The sequence below is a fragment of the Vombatus ursinus genome, unplaced genomic scaffold, assembly GCF_900497805.2.
Source record: "Vombatus ursinus unplaced genomic scaffold, bare-nosed wombat genome assembly UNPS02004179.1, whole genome shotgun sequence".
Classification (NCBI taxonomy): Eukaryota; Metazoa; Chordata; class Mammalia; order Diprotodontia; family Vombatidae; genus Vombatus; species Vombatus ursinus.
Window position 1 is genome coordinate 327,993 of NW_020943957.1, and position 15,265 is coordinate 343,257.

A 15,265-nucleotide genomic window follows, 5' to 3' on the forward strand; every position below is an offset into this window, starting at 1 on the left:
GGGGGCGGGGTCGGAAGGGGCGGGGCTTAGGCGAGGAAGGTTTGGGAACCGGCGGCCCGATAGGGGGAGCTAGACCCTTGGAATCCTGTGGCGGTACAACCTGGTGGCTTCTGGAAGAGGCAGGGGGAAGGAGGTACGATCGAGAGATGGGGGAGGGATGCAGGGAAGCAGGCGGTCGCAGGAGAAGAGGGATGCGGCCCTGGAGGGGGAGTTAGACCGGAGGAAGCTAATTGTAATGTGGGAGCTTCTGGAAGAGGGGAGATACTGGTGCGGGGGCCGCTGGGATCTGGGCGCGTGCTCGTTCACCGAACTGGGGGAACGTAGTGGGGGAGAGAGGGATGGGCGGACCTTCAGCTAGGCTTCAGGCCGTGGGAACAGGCTTAGTGAGACACCTAGTGGTACGGCTGTGGCTAGTGAGAAGGCCCTGACAAAGGGCGTGCGTAGATGTAAGGAGGATCCTTCTAACAAGATGCTGGGGGTTGGGTTCAGTGGTGGCTTTCAGGATCACGATGCAGTTGTGGGGAGAACATCACCGAGAAAGAAGAGAGGCCCACGCAGGATAGTGCCGGTTCCTCTAGAGGTGAGTCTCCTCCCACCCTTTCATCCTGGCACTCAAGGCCCTTGCACAGTCCTCAGGAAGGAAAGAGAGCCCTCTTCCTTGGCCCTGTCATTTTTTCCAACCCCAGAGCATCATCTGTCAGAGGATTCCCTCTTTGTACCTTAGAACCAGCCTTAGAACCTGTCCTGGTGCTCTGCTCATGGCCTCCAGGGAGTACATTTTGAGCAGTCTCTGATCCTGCCTTCAGTCATTAGTCTTTCCTTTCACCAGCACCTCCAGCCGGGAAATGACTCACCAGCTCCCGTTAGGCAAGGACAACTCCGTGGATTTCCCTGCAGTCGGGAAGTCCATCGCCTCTCTTTCTTTTTGCCACTGCAGGTAGAGAAGTCTAACAGTGATGAAGAAGGAGATGAGACCAGCAGACCAGCCTACCCTAATGAGGAAGATGAGGAAGAGGAGGAGGTTGCTGGGGCAGGTTTGAGGAGCCTGCAGTACAGGACTCAGTCCAGGATTGAAAAGAAGGTATAAGCTGGGCTTTCTCTTGTCTTCCACCTCAACGTGTCTGTCAGCCTGCTGTCTTTAAAATCTTCTTCTCCATTTTTTTGGTGCTTTGTCATCTCAGTTTCCCCCTCTTCCCTTCCCCTTCCTCTGATAGCCACAGCCTTCTGTCTCTCCCCAGGTCTGTGAGGTAGTCCAGTACCTGCTAGTGAAGGATCAGACAAAAGTGCCCATCAAACGAACTGGTGAGTGATGTGCACCCTCTCAGCTCAGCTCCCAGGATCCTTCCTGCCTTCACCAGCTATGCTGCTCCCTGCCCCTGAGAGGAAATAGCCCCAGCTTGTCAGACTTCAGGCCTGCATTTGTGTCCAGGGGTTTAGATTTTCCCCGTCACTTCATCAGAGTAGCAGGGCAGAGATACATACCCTTTTGTCTTAGGAGTGCCTTGTGGAAAGATCCAGTAAAGGAGGTTGAAGGGGCAGACAGGTTGTAGGAGAACTAGGAAAGAACAGTTTGATGAAAAGCCAGACAGCAGAAGTGACCAACCCATGTCCAATTCTGGGGAAAGGCTGAGGATGAGAGCCCATGGGAGGGGCCTCTAGGCAGATCTCGGTTTTGGTGGGTAGGAAGTTGGAGCTGTGGCTGTTCCTTATTCCCCATAGACATTGTGAACACTATAATTAAAGAGTACAAGGAAATGACCACGGAGATCATCAGCCGAGCTGGTCAGATGTTGGAGCAGGTCAGTGGATGCTGCCAAATCATCAGATATTAGCTGGAGAATATCCAGTGTAATCTTCCCCTCATTTGATGGGGGGGGGGACTACAGTCCTGGATTCTTGTCCTCATGGGATGCTCAGCCCTCCCCGCATTAGCATGTCAAGCGGATGCCCCTCTTTTTCTTCTCTCATTTGCCCGAGTTCCTCAGGGCATCTGGATGGTAAGTCCAGGTCTGTGTCCTCTTTCCTGCGGCCACCCTCACCCTGAATTCCATCCATCTGCATTTTGCCTGGAGTCCCTTCTGCTTCCCAGCTCTGTCCCAGCCTCCCACCAGCCTTCAAGGCGCAGCTCTATTCTCCCCTCCAGTCCTCTAGTCCTCCAGTCCTCTAGTCCTGAGAGTTGGAGCTCCTTTGACCCCTTGCCCTTAGATATACCCCATCTTGTCTCATTCTCTGACATTGGGGTTCAGCGAATGCTGCTTGCTGGTATTTTCCCATGTTTCTCACAGTTTCCAATCTCTTAGGATCTTACCCATCTCCCTCTTATCCAATCCCTCTTCTCTCCTTTGACAGGTGTTTGGAATAGAGTTGAAGGAGATTGATGACAAAGCTCCTGCTTATGTGCTCCTTAACAAATTGGAGCCCCTGGAATATGACTGCATGAGACCGTAAGAGGGAGATCCCCTTACCTCCTTTCTCCCATACTCACTCCCAGAGTTCTGGGACCTCTTGTTCCTTCAGGCTCGTGACACCAAACTAGGGGGAAACTGTCCTGAACAGGAAATACGTGAGAGGACTTGGTGTGAGGCCCCTGGCCTGGCCTTTGTACCTAAGAAGGGCCCTCAGGAGTGCCCCAGGGTTCACTCCTCCTGCTTTATTCAGTGCCAAGAGGGGAAGGTACTCTGGGGCGATTGGCAATGAGGAGCAGAACTCCAGTCAGATCTAGAAAGGGCATTTTGGAGCTGGAAGGGACGCTAGATGATTGAGTCTAGCCCAGTCCGCTCGTTGGGCAGAGGAGGAGACTAAGGCCCACAAGTGACTTGTCTGAGATTGCATAGTGAATTGGCATAGCTGCTGCTTAGGAGGCACGAGGACTGGGTTCCAGCCCCGAGATCTTGGAGAGACAAAGGGTAGGGGTGGAGACTCTCTTTGGTTCGCTGGGCGTTGGAAGGCTTCCCTTGGAAATCAGCCTCCCATGAAGGTGATAGCCTTCTCCATTTGTCTTCCAGAAAACATGATACAGCAAAGATGGGGCTTCTGATGGTGATCCTGAGCCTCATTTTCATGAAGGGGAACTCTGCCAAGGAGGGTAAGTAGCCCCAACCCTCCCCTACGAGAGGGAGGGAGAATGGGGTCTAAAGGAACCAACCTGCGCCTAATTACCCACTCTCTTCTTATTCTCTGTCTCTCTTCAACAGCTGTTGTTTGGGACATGCTCAGGAAGATGCGACTTAACCCAGAGTACGGTGTAGTGATTGAATACTTTCCCTTCTCTTTTCTTGGTCATCCTTTCCCCATGGATAGGATTTGTTAGTCTCCTGGCCCCCACCTGCCCCCACCTCCCCCCACCAGGCTGGCAGGCAGGCTGACCTGTTTCTGACAGTGCTCGGGGTTGATATGGAAACCTCTTGAGACTGGGTATTCTCCCCCAACCCCTTGGATCCTTTTAGCTGTGCTGAGAAGGCCAGGCCAAGGGTAAGAATGAAATCCAGCCCTGGGCTTCTTCACTGAGTTCCAGCACCAGGACGCCCATTGGAACTGTACTTACTTTCCAACAGTCTTGTGAAGTGGGAGATGTAAGTGTTATCGCCCCCCAGTTTATAGATGAAGAAACTGAGGTTCAGAGAAGGTTCCACATTTTAAAAATATTTTCATATTAATTTTCTCAGAGAGTAATATTGTATTTCGTTACCACGCCCTAGTTTCTTCAGCAGTTCCCTGGATTTTGTTTCCTGCCAAGAGTGTTGCTGTAAATGCTTTGGTGCATACAGGATTTTCCCCTTCGTCTCTGCCTTCATCTCATGGCCTCATAGATCCAAAGCTGGGAAGGATTCTTTAGGAGTGGGTCAGACCAGGCGACCTCAGCGGAGTCTTTGTTCATTCTGAGATTGAGGAGCTTAGGAAGAAGTCCCAGGTGCTTTAAGGCTAATAATTAGAGCAGCCCCTAGGTAGAAAAGGCTGCCCTGGCACACAGCAGGCTCCCCTGAGCCAGAGGTCACGGACCACTTGGTTGAGAGGGAAGACTTGTTTGCATACAGCTTGAGCGAAGGGTCCTTCCAGCTCCAAATCCTCGATCACAGTGATCAAACAGGAATAAATCGTAAGCATTATGGTCAAACGGGAATAAGTCTTAACTATTGCAAAGGACTCTCGAGGGCCTCTGGCCCATCCCTCCCGGGGCGAGGAGTGCGCTCTGAAAGCAGCTCTGCCGAGAGACCTCCCTCACTGCCACTGAGTTATCCGCTCAGTTATTCTCAGGCGAATTTGATGTTTGCCTCCTTACGATTCTCACTGCTCCTGACCCTGCTCTGGGGATCCTAGCAGAACAAGCCTGAATTTTTATTCCCAGGGCAGCTAGGGAGTGCTGCCGTGGCTAGACGCCTGAGAGTACAAATCCAGCCTCAGACGCTAGCCGTGTGACCCTGGGCAGGTCACTTCACCCTGTTGGCCTCAGTTTCCTCATCTGTAAAATGAGCTGGAGAAGGAGAGGGCAAACCACTCCAGTACACCCCACATGGGGTCATGAAGAGTTGGACACGACCAGAACTACTGAACAGCAGTAGCAGCATCCCTTTGGATGCTTTAGGGCGCTGATCAAAGCCTCCCTAAGGCTTCCCTAGTTCTCTCAAGGGCTTCTTTTCTGTCTCTGACTTTGCTGCCCAGATGATTCCTTTGCATGAGCTAGAATGGCTTTTTCTTCTGTCTTTAGCAAAAAACATCCACTCTTTGGGGATGTGAAGCAGCTGGTCACCGATGAATTTGTCCGCCAGAGGTGAGCCCTAGCAGTGCTGAGCTTTGTGTTGTGGGAGGTTGCTTTGGGCTCAGATCCGCTTTTCCTACTGGTTCAGAGAGCTGGGTCCCCTTGGACAGGTCTCTTTCCGTCTCTGGGCTGTCAGAGATGGATAATAAACCTTGCTCTATCTCCCTTACGTAGTAATTGTGGGCAAAGTGCTTTGTGAATCTTGGGGCATGAGCCTTTATCAGCCTCTTGGTTTCCATGGTTGTCTGTTGGTCTCCCTCTGCGGCCTTGTGCTTGCACAGAGATCCCCCTCGCCCTTTGACTGGCAAGAACGGTGTGATCAGAGCAGTCGGCAGAGAGCGTGGCCAGGCTGTTTACCACACACCGCACAGTAAAGCCCGTGAGGTCCTTCAATCACAGGGGGGCAGAAGCATTTGCCCCACTGTCTCTCAGTTGACCGTACACATCCAGTCCTTCCAGCCGTGTAGCTCGTGAGAGCACGAGATCATAGGAAGCTTGCAAAGAGGATTAACCCTATATGTATGGGGGAAGGCCTTTGTCCCTGGGAGTCTGGGTGGAGGGAGGAGGCCAAGCTTGGTGATGAGGGCTCTATTTTCCCTCATCCCCAAGGTATTTGGAGTACAACCGGATTCCTTACACTGACCCTGAGGAGTATGAGTTCCTCTGGGGACCCAGAGCTTTCCTAGAGACCAGCAAGATGCAGGTCCTTCGCTTCGTGGCTAAGGTAGTAGCATGGGTGGGGTTTGAGGTGGGGGAGATCAGTAGCTTCTCCTCCCCTGGGCCTGAAGGAGAGGGGGCCCTGGTGCTGCTTAGCTCCTTGGCTTCTGACAGGTGACCACCTCTGCTTTGTCCTAGATCCAAAGGAGGGACCCTCGGAGCTGGGCGGTCCAATACAATGAAGCCCTTCGGGAAGAGGCGGCAACTGCCTCTGCTTCTGCCTCCGCCTCTGCCTCTGCCTCTGCCTCCGCTTCTGCCTCCGCCTCTGCCTCCGCTTCTGCCTCCGCCTCCGCCGCCTCTGCCTCCACCGCCGCTGCTGCCGCCGCTTCGGCTGAGACCGAGGCGGAGGCTGAAGCTGAGGCCGAAGCCTGTGCCTCTGCCTCTGGAGGTTTCCTGGAGTAGGCGAGTGCCCCGTGGAGGTGGCTGTCCCAAAGCACAAGAAGCATCGTTTTCCACGAGCTGTGTGCACAGTAGCTATGAGTTAGGCCCTATTCCCTCTGTAGCCCAGGTCCAATAAAATTGCAAGTTGATCTCCGTGGTCTTTTTGTGCGCCTCTGGGCCTGCCCCTGGGAGCGCTGTGCATGAGGGCTCCCCCGAAGGTCCCTGGCCTTAAGGAGCTGGGCTCCTCAGAGAGGTGGCGGTTGGAGGGGAGCATGTGCTTGGCCCTGGAGCCACAGACACGACCCAGTCTTCATCCTCCCCGCCCCCGCCCCAGCAGATTGTCCAGGTGTGTGTATTTGTCCTGCTTATACTGAAGTTCCCAGATGTGGACTGTGGCCTTGTAGTTTCATGGTGGTGGGGAAGTCACAAGGTAATATTGGAAAGCACAGTGCCTGGTGCATAGTAGGAGCTTAATAAATGGTTGGCCTCTTCCCGCACAAGTAAACAACTGACATTCTTGGGCGCTGTTAAGATTTTGCTTAAATAGCTTCCAGACTCCTGGTATGCTGAAAGACTCAGCCTTACTTAGATAGCGTCCCATTACTGTTGAGTCATTTCAGTCGTGTCTGACTCTCCATGGCCCCCTTTTGGAGTTTTCTTGGCAGAGATACTGGAGTGGTTTGCCATTTCCTTCTCCGGCTTATTTGACAGATGAGGAAACTGAGGCCAACAGGGTGAAGTGACTTGGCCAGGGTCACATGGCTAGTAAGTGTGTGAGGCCGGACTTGAATTCAAGAAGATGAGGCTTCCTGACTCTAGGCCCAGTGCTCTACCTACTGTGCCATCTAGCTGCCCCTGGGCCTTGGGGGTCAGCTAGCTTGAGTTACCTCAATAAGGAGGCAGGAGGGAGCTGGCAGCCAGCTCCTAAGCCAGTCAAGCACAGGTAGAGGTGGGAACTGGACCTGGGATACTGTGGTCTGTGACTCGGAGACAGGGAGTTTTTAGAACACCAAGGGAATGTCACACAGATGGATTGGGGGTGGGGCTGGGCCCAGGTCTTGCTGGCTTCGAGGCCTCCTGGCTTTTCCAGCAGAGGTAGAATCATGTATTGCAAGACCGTGATGTGGCCTTGAACTGTGTGGTTTTGATTGTATGGTGGGGGAGTTCACAGGACGCTCCCTCCAGAGCTGGATGCTTCCCGAGGGCTTGTTTAATCTGACCTCAATTGGTTCAGAGAAGGAAGAAGCCGTGGGGATAATCCACTCCAACTCTGTATTTGCAAGAGGGGAGAAATAAGGGCTGGATTTTGCCAGTGTTCCCAAAGGAGTTGGGGGGTCTAAGGTAATTATGGACACCAGTGGCCGGAGCGTTGTTAGAGGACGGAGACTCCAAGGCCCACTGACGTCCCCCTGGCCCTTCCCCCACGCCCCCCATGAGAGCCCTGGATTGTCTTGTGATTGGCTGGCAAGTATTGTGGTCTTGTTTCAGAATGATCCATGGAAAGTGCTCCAGAAATGCTAGTGGGTTGAATTAAGCAGGCTGACCGTTTCAGATGATCTCCCCACACACAGAGAACTTGGTGATTTTATTGTGTTGCAGGGTAAGTCCACGTGGAGGGGTGCATCAACTGCTTTGGTTTCAGCATGTGAACTGTTGGGGGTGCCTAGAGACACTCCTCATCTCTGAGAGGCCCAGTGGACTTGAGGTCAGTCCTTAGCTGTGCCCCTGGGAATCCTGAGTGCCGGCGGCCACATGGTATAGGCAAGGGCCTGCTTGGGGGCAATGTTACTGGCTATCTTTCTTCCTTACCCTTTTGTATCATTGGCTTCTCTGCCTCTCCCCCCTGCCCCCACCCCCTTTTCTGATCAGCCTTGGTTTCCAAAACCAACGTGGCTAAACCAGGGCCTGGCTTTGGTCTTTGCTCAACTGAGAGACTGGAAAACTGGATGGGAGATGTGGATCCCTTTGCTAGTGGGTAGGCCAGCCTCTGGCTGTGGGAATGAGAAGGGAATGTGGCTCTCTAGCCTGTCCCAAGATGCTTAGTAGTGAGCTGGCACTGTATCCAGGGCTTCTTCAGGTTCACGGGTGACATCCACGTTCTGAAACAAGAGGGTGGCAATCAATATAGGATGAGTTCTGGACTGAAAACCTAGGAGACCTGGATCCTGGCCTGATTATTGCTATCTTACTGTGGGACCTTGGGCGAGGGCTTTCCCTTCTGCTTTCTCAGCCTCAGTGTCGTGTGTCCCGTCCCGTCCCGTCCCCGCCCCCCTCCGGTGAAGCAAGGGGGCTGTACTCAACTCGGGTACCTTTCTTTCAGTCCTGACATTCTGTGACCCCGGTTCGTTCTGGCCCAGAGGAAGCTGGCCAGGCTTTAGAACTGTGGACAGAATGCCCTGGCCTTCAGGGCCATTTCTGACCTGATTTCTCACTAGCTCCTTAGGGGCACCTTCCACTCCTCCAACACTGGGCTTTGCACGCAGTGAGGACAGCAGTGGCCGGAGAAAGCTCTGCTTATTAGTGGTGCTGACTAGGGGCAGCTGGGTGGCACAATGGATAGAGCCACCTGGATCTGGTCAGGGAGGCCTGAGCCCAAATCTGGCCCCAGACACTTCCTAGCTGTGTGACCCTGGGCAAGTCACTTCACTGCTGCCTGCCTCAGTTTCCTCATCTGTAAAATGGGGGCAATAACAGCACCTACCTGTCAGAGTTGTTGTGAGGTTCCAGTGAGATAATAAATGTAAAGTGCTTAGCACAGTGTCTGGCTCCTAGTAGGCACCTAACAAATGCTTGTTATGCGTCAGCCTTGAGGCTGAATGGGAGGGACAGACACCTCCTGACCCCCTCTCTTCTCTGCTCCTTGCCTCTCTGCATCGCTGGGACCACCACCAGCCCTCAGCACGTCCTTGGTTGAGCTATTGAAGCCAGCCAGTAGGTTGTAACCAGTCAGGCAGGAGGAAGTGAGTGGAGTGGTAGCCCCCCAAGAGAGACTCCCTGGGCCAAGGGAGGGGAAGGGAGGTTTACCTGAGCGTTCAGGGAAGGGAGGGCTTCACTCAGCTCTTCCAAGTAGGGCTGTTTGGTTGGTGGGGGGCTGGCCAGAGGAACAGGGTGGAAGTTCCTGTGTGTGGGAGCATGGCTAGCTGAGCAGATGGAGGGGTGTGGGGCGGGAGAGGGAGGACAAAAATACAGGTGATAGCCCCCATCGCCAGCCCAGCTCCAAGGCCAGCCCTCCGTGAAGCCTTCCTGGATTACTGCAGCTCGTGGAAGGGGAGACACGTAGGAAGAGAGGGAGGCTGGACATGGGACCAACATAGGGCCGGTTCTGTTTCGGGGGCGCGAGGCATTAGTTCTTCCGACCAACCGCCAGTAACAGCCATAGATTCTTGGAGTCAAAAGGAACTTAGCGACCGGGTCTGACTAACACAGATGAGAAAACTGAGGCCTGACAGAGAGAGGAGGACACCCTCTGGCCTCTCCCCTGGAAATGTGACAGCAGACACAGGTGCTGTGTTGGCCATGAGATCTCTCTTTCGAGATCAGTGTACCCAGCTAGCTGCCCGCTTTCCAGATGAAGAAACTGAGGATCCAGCAGAAGGGTAAGATCTACTGTAGTACCGCCACCCCCACTCATCTCCCACCCCTAATGGCAACATTATGTCCCTTAGCTGCAAGATCCCGCCTGGAATTAGGAAACTGAGTTGGGCTTCGGGTCATGGCCCTGAAGTTGCCCATCTGAGGCTTTCCCCACTCGTCTCCTCCACACCCCCTTGGCTGGCCTGGCCCTGAACTATAACAGGGTGGCTGACTGGCAGTCGAGGCAGAGTCAAGGCTGTGGCCGCAGTGAAGGATCTGCCGGAACTCCTATTGGCTGAGCGTGTCCCGCCTCGGGGTGCTGCCTTCCCATGTCAGTGGGGAGGGACCCAGCCTGATGCTAATGGGGGGCAGCAGCCCCGGGGCCATACGCCGCCTGCCCACCTACCTCGGGCTTTTCCCGGTGGGTGTTCACCGCCTCCACATTCAGGTAAATGGAGTCAACTTTGCAACCTGAGAATGGGGGAAGGGAGAAAACAACCCTTCAATTCCACCACACTCACAAATGGAAAGGGTCTTGAATGGTCACCAAGCTCAGGAGAGAGAGGAGGGAGAGGGAGAGAGAGAGATAGAAGGAAGGAAGAGAGAGGGACAGACAGAGAAAGGAAGGGGAGGGGGAGAGGAGAGAGGGAGAGGAAGAAGGGAGAGGGAAAGACAAAGGGAAGGAGAAAGAGAAGGGAGAGGGAGAAAGGAGGGGGAGGGAGAAAGAGGAGGGAGGGGGAGAGGCAGAGGTGGATGGAAGAGAGCAGGAAGGGGCAAACAGGATAGACAAGAAGGGAGCTCAGGACAGCAATCAGGGCCGCCCACATTTAGGGGATGGGGACACACGCTGCTGGTCCAGCAGAGGAGCCTGAGAAGGAGCCTGCAGGCAGGCGGGTAGGATGGCCAACAGGAAGCCCGTGGGGCCAGGAGAAGAGGCCATCCTGCATCAGAGGCTGCAGAGAGGTCAAGGATGAGGAGTGAGAACGGCTCTTGCAATTTTGCAGTGATGAGAAGAGCAGAGCCTTTGGTTCTGGGGCAATGTTGAGGTTGGAAGCCAGACTGCCAAGAATTGGGAAGACACTGAGAGGAGGAGTGCAGGCAGATGTGTGAGAGTGGTGAAAGGGCCAGGAAGTAGAGGGTACCAGCTTGAAGTATTAGTGATGCCAGGACTCCGAAGGCCTTGCCGTGAGGCCTGGACTCTGCTCCTGACTTGCTGGGTGGCATTGGGGGTGCTCCTGCATTTCTCTGGGCCCTAGTCTTTCTGTCTGTAAAATGGGTACGCATATGGCTGGAAGGGGGAGAAGAGCATTGGGCGACTCCATGCATCCCTTCCCACTGTGATCTGCACTGTCTGGTGTTGGGCGTAGGGAGGAAAAAGTTGGTGGCAGTTACCATACATTGGGAACCAGGGTGGGGTACATTGTGGCACTCACCGTAAGCCACTGGGGTGAGTTTGAGTACTGTGTGCAGGGGACACTTGAGATAAGGCAGCTCCTCTGGAAGGGAAGGAAGAAAGGGTCGGCCAGAGGAAAGACCACCTGTCCATCCACTGTCTTTCCACCCATTCGGCTCCCCCACCCCCTAGCGCCTCCCTCAGCCATCTGTCTACCCACCACCAACAGCACATGCCAGCCTATCATTCGGGGGCTGGGGACACTGGTGGAGCCCCTCAGGCACGTGGGGGGACTGCACAAACCCTGCTTGCTACCAGATTGTTTCTGCCAGAGGACCGATTCCCTAAGCACACTGGCTCCTAGGTGACAAACTCTTTGGCCATGGCCACCCACGGAACAAAGAGAGATCCACAGCGTAAGACCACAAGTGGCCTTGTCCTTAAGTGAGCCTAAAGGATAGCATGGCCAGCCCGCATGCTATCAGAACCGGAGGGAGGCCCTGATTTTCCCTGGAGGATGGGGAGGAGAAGGTCCGGCAAGAATCCATCTGGATGACAGGCTGCAGTTGGGCTGAGATCTGCACCCACCTTGGAGGGAGGAGCTCCATAGACATGGGTTTCATGGAAGGATCCCTAGATGGGGTGAGGGCTAGGGACTGGCCGAGGGAGCTCTGTGGTGAGGAGACTCCCTGTGCCAATGCAGACTGGCACCTACTTTGCAACATAGTCTTACAGAGTGGCCTGGGGCCCTGAGAACTGCAGTGACTTGACCAGAGTCACTCGACCAGTCTATTCCAGAGGACTTGAACCCAAACCTCCCATTTCTCGACTGTTTAAACGTATATAAAATGATTTCCTCATAGCAATCTGTTAAGGTGGCTATTGTGAATATTATCTCCATTACAGAGGAGGAAACTGAGGCTGAGGGACGTATCCAGGGTCACTTCTGGGCTGGGGAGTTTCAGAGTTGTGTATGTTGTCCTGCCCACTCTGGCATGCTGTCCGTTTCCAGGATGCCACAAGATGCTGTGGCCTCTGGTTAGCTGAGCTAGGCCGAGCCTGGCCAACAGATGCCCAGATGAATGCTGAGCCTGGCCTTCTTAGAGCTGCCAAAGGATGCATTCCACTGGCATCATCTTTGAGAACCCAGGCACACCTCCAAGTCATGCCATCCCCCCTTCATTTTTTTTTGCAATAATGCTTCTCTTTTAACAGATAAAGCACATTCCACCCCTACATAGCACTAGGCTTTGCCTGCTCCATGTTTTTGAAGGCTTCCCGTGTAGGCAGCATCTTTTTTGCAAATGGCATTTAGTAATAATGCTGGGCCATCTCTTTTAGTAGAGGTCTGTTCATCTTTTTTTTTTAATTAAATGTTGGTGTATCTTGTCCTAAGCAAACCACTGTTAGGACCATGGCAGACTGATGGAGGCCTTCTCCCACTGACTGTGTCTGCTTTGTATTTAAGGGTGTTCACTGAGGACTGCTTCCACCTGGTGAGTGCCTCTGGTCTCCCCTTACAAGCCCTGCCGCTCTCCCTACATCCGCACCCACGTCAGGGTGGGCCAGTCCGTGCCTGGGCTCTGGCCCGGACAGGATGTTTGGTGTTACCTGCACTCTTATCCAGAAAGTAGGCCAGGAGACAACGCATCACAGCCTGGTGGCAGATCACCAGCACGTTCTCCTGACGCTCCAATTCCATGATCACGGGCTCTAGACGTTGTACCAAGTCCTCATAGGACTAGAAGGGAGAGACAGACTGTGGCATGAGCAAGAGAGGGGAAGAGCAGAAACCCACCTGCAGGCCAGAGGCAGGCTAGGACCTCCTGGGGGGGCGTCCCTGGGAGGTGTCCCTGGGAGGCATGGCTTCTTGCTCCGGTCTTTGTCCTTGAAATCCTCAGCTAGCTCTGGGAAAGTCCTTCCCGACCCCTCTCAAACCCACTGCTCACACCCCTGCTCCTCAGATTCTTTCTCAGTACAATGAGTCTGATGCCCCTGGTCTGCAGGGTGTGAGATCAGGGGAAGGAAAGCTCCAGAGGGCATTGGTGTCTCCCTCACTCCACTGGCCAAGGCAGCCTCCTCGGGAAGCCTCCTAGGGACCTCGGAATCCAAATGCCCTAGGGATGAGGGAGTGAGCTGGCCTGGACCCATGTGGAACTTGTATCTCATCCACCTGAGGCAGGCCATTTTTCACTGATCATGGGCTCTCTCTCCTGGGCCACTGCAGCCCAGATAGGGGCCTACTGTGGGTGGAGTCTCAGGGTAGGTAGTGAGTGAGTGGAAGGCATCTGGGGGGCCTGAAACCAGCCGAGGAGGCTCCCCCTGGGGCTCTGGGACTGGGGCTGGCAGGTGCCCCCTCACCTCTCCCTTGGGGTAGCGGTAGCGATATTTGTCCTGGTCTCGAAGTGCAAATTCTTCTGGGTAATGCTGTTGGATCTCTTCATAAGTCATCTCTTCACAGACACCCTAAAATGCGGCGGCAGGAAAGAGATCTGGGCCAGGTAAACTGGGATGTGGGCCCATGCAGCTATGCACAGAATAGTTTTGAACATGCTAGGGTTTGTGAGTGTCTGCTTTCCCTCTGCATCTCCAGCTTCAGCATGCGTTGGGGGAATATACATGTGTGCTTCTGGAGAGTCTGTATGTGTGTGTGTGTGTGTGTGTGTGTGTGTGTGTATACGTGTGTACCTCTGGTACAGGTGTGTGAGTCTGTGGGGTGGGTGTGTCTAATAGTGTTCATAAGAGTGTCTGTATTCAGGTATGCATAGCCATAGCTTTGTGTGTGTGTGTGTGTGTGTGTGTGTGTGTGTCTGCAGTATCTGTGTGTGCTTTTAGTGTTTGTGTTTGGCTCTGGTTGTGCACATGTGTCTCTGGCCTGTCTATAGCCATGTGCCATGTTCAGTGTGTCTGTGAAGCGTGCATGTTAATTTCTGCCTGTTTATGGTACGTGCGTATATATGCATCTGTGGTATGTATGTGTCTATGTACATACATGTATGAATGTGTATTGGGGGATGGTACGTTTGTGCATGCTAGGATCTTCCCAGAAGGTTACTGTCTTCAGGGACCTTATTAGGCTATCCCTCTTGTCTCACAAGGCCATGTCCCCCAGTAGCATCCTCTTGAGTTGACAGGCCTCCCTCCCTCCCTCCCTGCATCTCTCCCTCCATCCATCGATCCATCCATCCCTCACTCACTCACAGCATCTATCTCATTCAGGGCCTTCCACTGCTCGTAAGGGACCCTCAGGGCCTCAGCTGTCTGGATAGTTCTCTTCATGTGGCTTGTCCAGACCTTCAGGGAGCTGATGTCCTGGGACTGGATGAAGTTAGCTAAGGTGTATGCATACTGCAAAGTAACAGGGAGAAGGGAAATGGAGACTTTCTCTTTAGGCCCTGCCTGCTATGACATATCAGAAGAAACCCTGTCTGGTGCAACTCAATCCAATTCAGCCCTCATTAGTTAGATGTCTACTTTTGTGCAAAGCGCTGTGCTCAATTCTGGGGACAGAAGGGTCCAAAGGAGACACAGTCCTTGCCTGAACCGTGCTTCTCTTCTATCTAGAGGATGCTGTGTGCACAGAGAGAGGCAAATTCCAAGTGATTTGAGGAGAGAAAGCATTAACAGCTGGGAGAAATCAGCAAAGTGTTAGGTAGGAGGTCTGGCCTTTAAGGAAGCTACAGATTGAGGGGTTGATGGAGTTGAGAGATGGACTATTGAGTTTGGGAAACTGTTAGCAGTCCAGTTAGGCTGGAATGTGCAGTGGGGGGTGGGGTGGGGATAAAGTGAAATAAAGCTTAAAAAAAAAAAAAGGCAATAAGGCTAGACCAGTGAGGTGCAGCTACACTGGGGGCCTTTAATGCAGGCTGAGGAGCTGGGGTTTATTCAAGGGACAGTAGGGACCCACCGAGAATTTCTAGCAGGGGTGGCATGCTCCAAGCTGTGTGTTAGGGCTTTTGTCCTAGAGAGGGGAGGGTCCTCGGGAAGCAGAGAGCCCAGTAAGGAAGTTACCACACTGGGCCAGGCACATGGTAGGGAAGGCCTGAGCCTGGGAAATGGGGACAATCCTCAGCACAAGATGATGAGGCATGAAAGAGGGAAGGGGAGAGGCAGGGGAAGAAGGGAGAGAGACAGGAGTGAAGCACTGAGTGCATTCATAGCTTTAGAATGTGCATTTCTGTGTTTCTGTAAGTGAAGGAAGGAGGGAACAAACAAAGGAATAAAGCCATTCTGGAAGGAATGAGGGAGTAAAGAGAAGAAAGAATTAGTAGAGGAAGAATGGAATGAAGCAAGGCAAAGAACGCATGAGCAAAGGAAGGCATGACTGAAGGAAGGAGGCTGTAGAGAAGGGAGCAAATGAGTGAGGGGTGGAAGGGAGGGAGAGAAGGAGGGAAGGAGGCATGGAAGAATGGTATAAGTGGAGGAATGAATGAGGGAAGAAAAAA

At 53.5% G+C, this 15,265-nt stretch overlaps 2 protein-coding genes across 2 annotated transcripts in view; one reads left to right on the forward strand and one right to left on the reverse strand.

The window, feature by feature from the left end:
- The window catches only part of LOC114053679 (melanoma-associated antigen D2-like), a 7,219-nt gene extending 1,216 nt beyond the window's left edge, over window positions 1–6,003 (forward strand). The window contains exons 3-13 of the mRNA XM_027876799.1: window positions 18–133; window positions 490–580; window positions 938–1,081; window positions 1,239–1,302; window positions 1,720–1,799; window positions 2,350–2,444; window positions 3,006–3,085; window positions 3,195–3,237; window positions 4,706–4,768; window positions 5,366–5,480; window positions 5,612–6,003. Coding sequence (XP_027732600.1) covers window positions 18–133; window positions 490–580; window positions 938–1,081; window positions 1,239–1,302; window positions 1,720–1,799; window positions 2,350–2,444; window positions 3,006–3,085; window positions 3,195–3,237; window positions 4,706–4,768; window positions 5,366–5,480; window positions 5,612–5,875 — 1,155 coding nt within the window. The 3' untranslated portion in view covers window positions 5,876–6,003. The remainder of the gene's footprint in view (window positions 1–17; window positions 134–489; window positions 581–937; window positions 1,082–1,238; window positions 1,303–1,719; window positions 1,800–2,349; window positions 2,445–3,005; window positions 3,086–3,194; window positions 3,238–4,705; window positions 4,769–5,365; window positions 5,481–5,611) is intronic.
- Window positions 6,004–7,400: 1,397 nt separating this feature from the next.
- The window catches only part of LOC114053689 (6-phosphofructo-2-kinase/fructose-2,6-bisphosphatase), a 14,525-nt gene continuing 6,660 nt past the window's right edge, over window positions 7,401–15,265 (reverse strand). The window contains exons 8-13 of the mRNA XM_027876808.1: window positions 14,022–14,168; window positions 13,182–13,286; window positions 12,432–12,561; window positions 10,861–10,923; window positions 9,834–9,898; window positions 7,401–7,953 (exon numbers count right to left, since the gene is read on the reverse strand). Of these exons, the coding sequence (XP_027732609.1) occupies window positions 7,894–7,953; window positions 9,834–9,898; window positions 10,861–10,923; window positions 12,432–12,561; window positions 13,182–13,286; window positions 14,022–14,168 (570 nt within the window). The 3' untranslated portion in view covers window positions 7,401–7,893. The remainder of the gene's footprint in view (window positions 7,954–9,833; window positions 9,899–10,860; window positions 10,924–12,431; window positions 12,562–13,181; window positions 13,287–14,021; window positions 14,169–15,265) is intronic.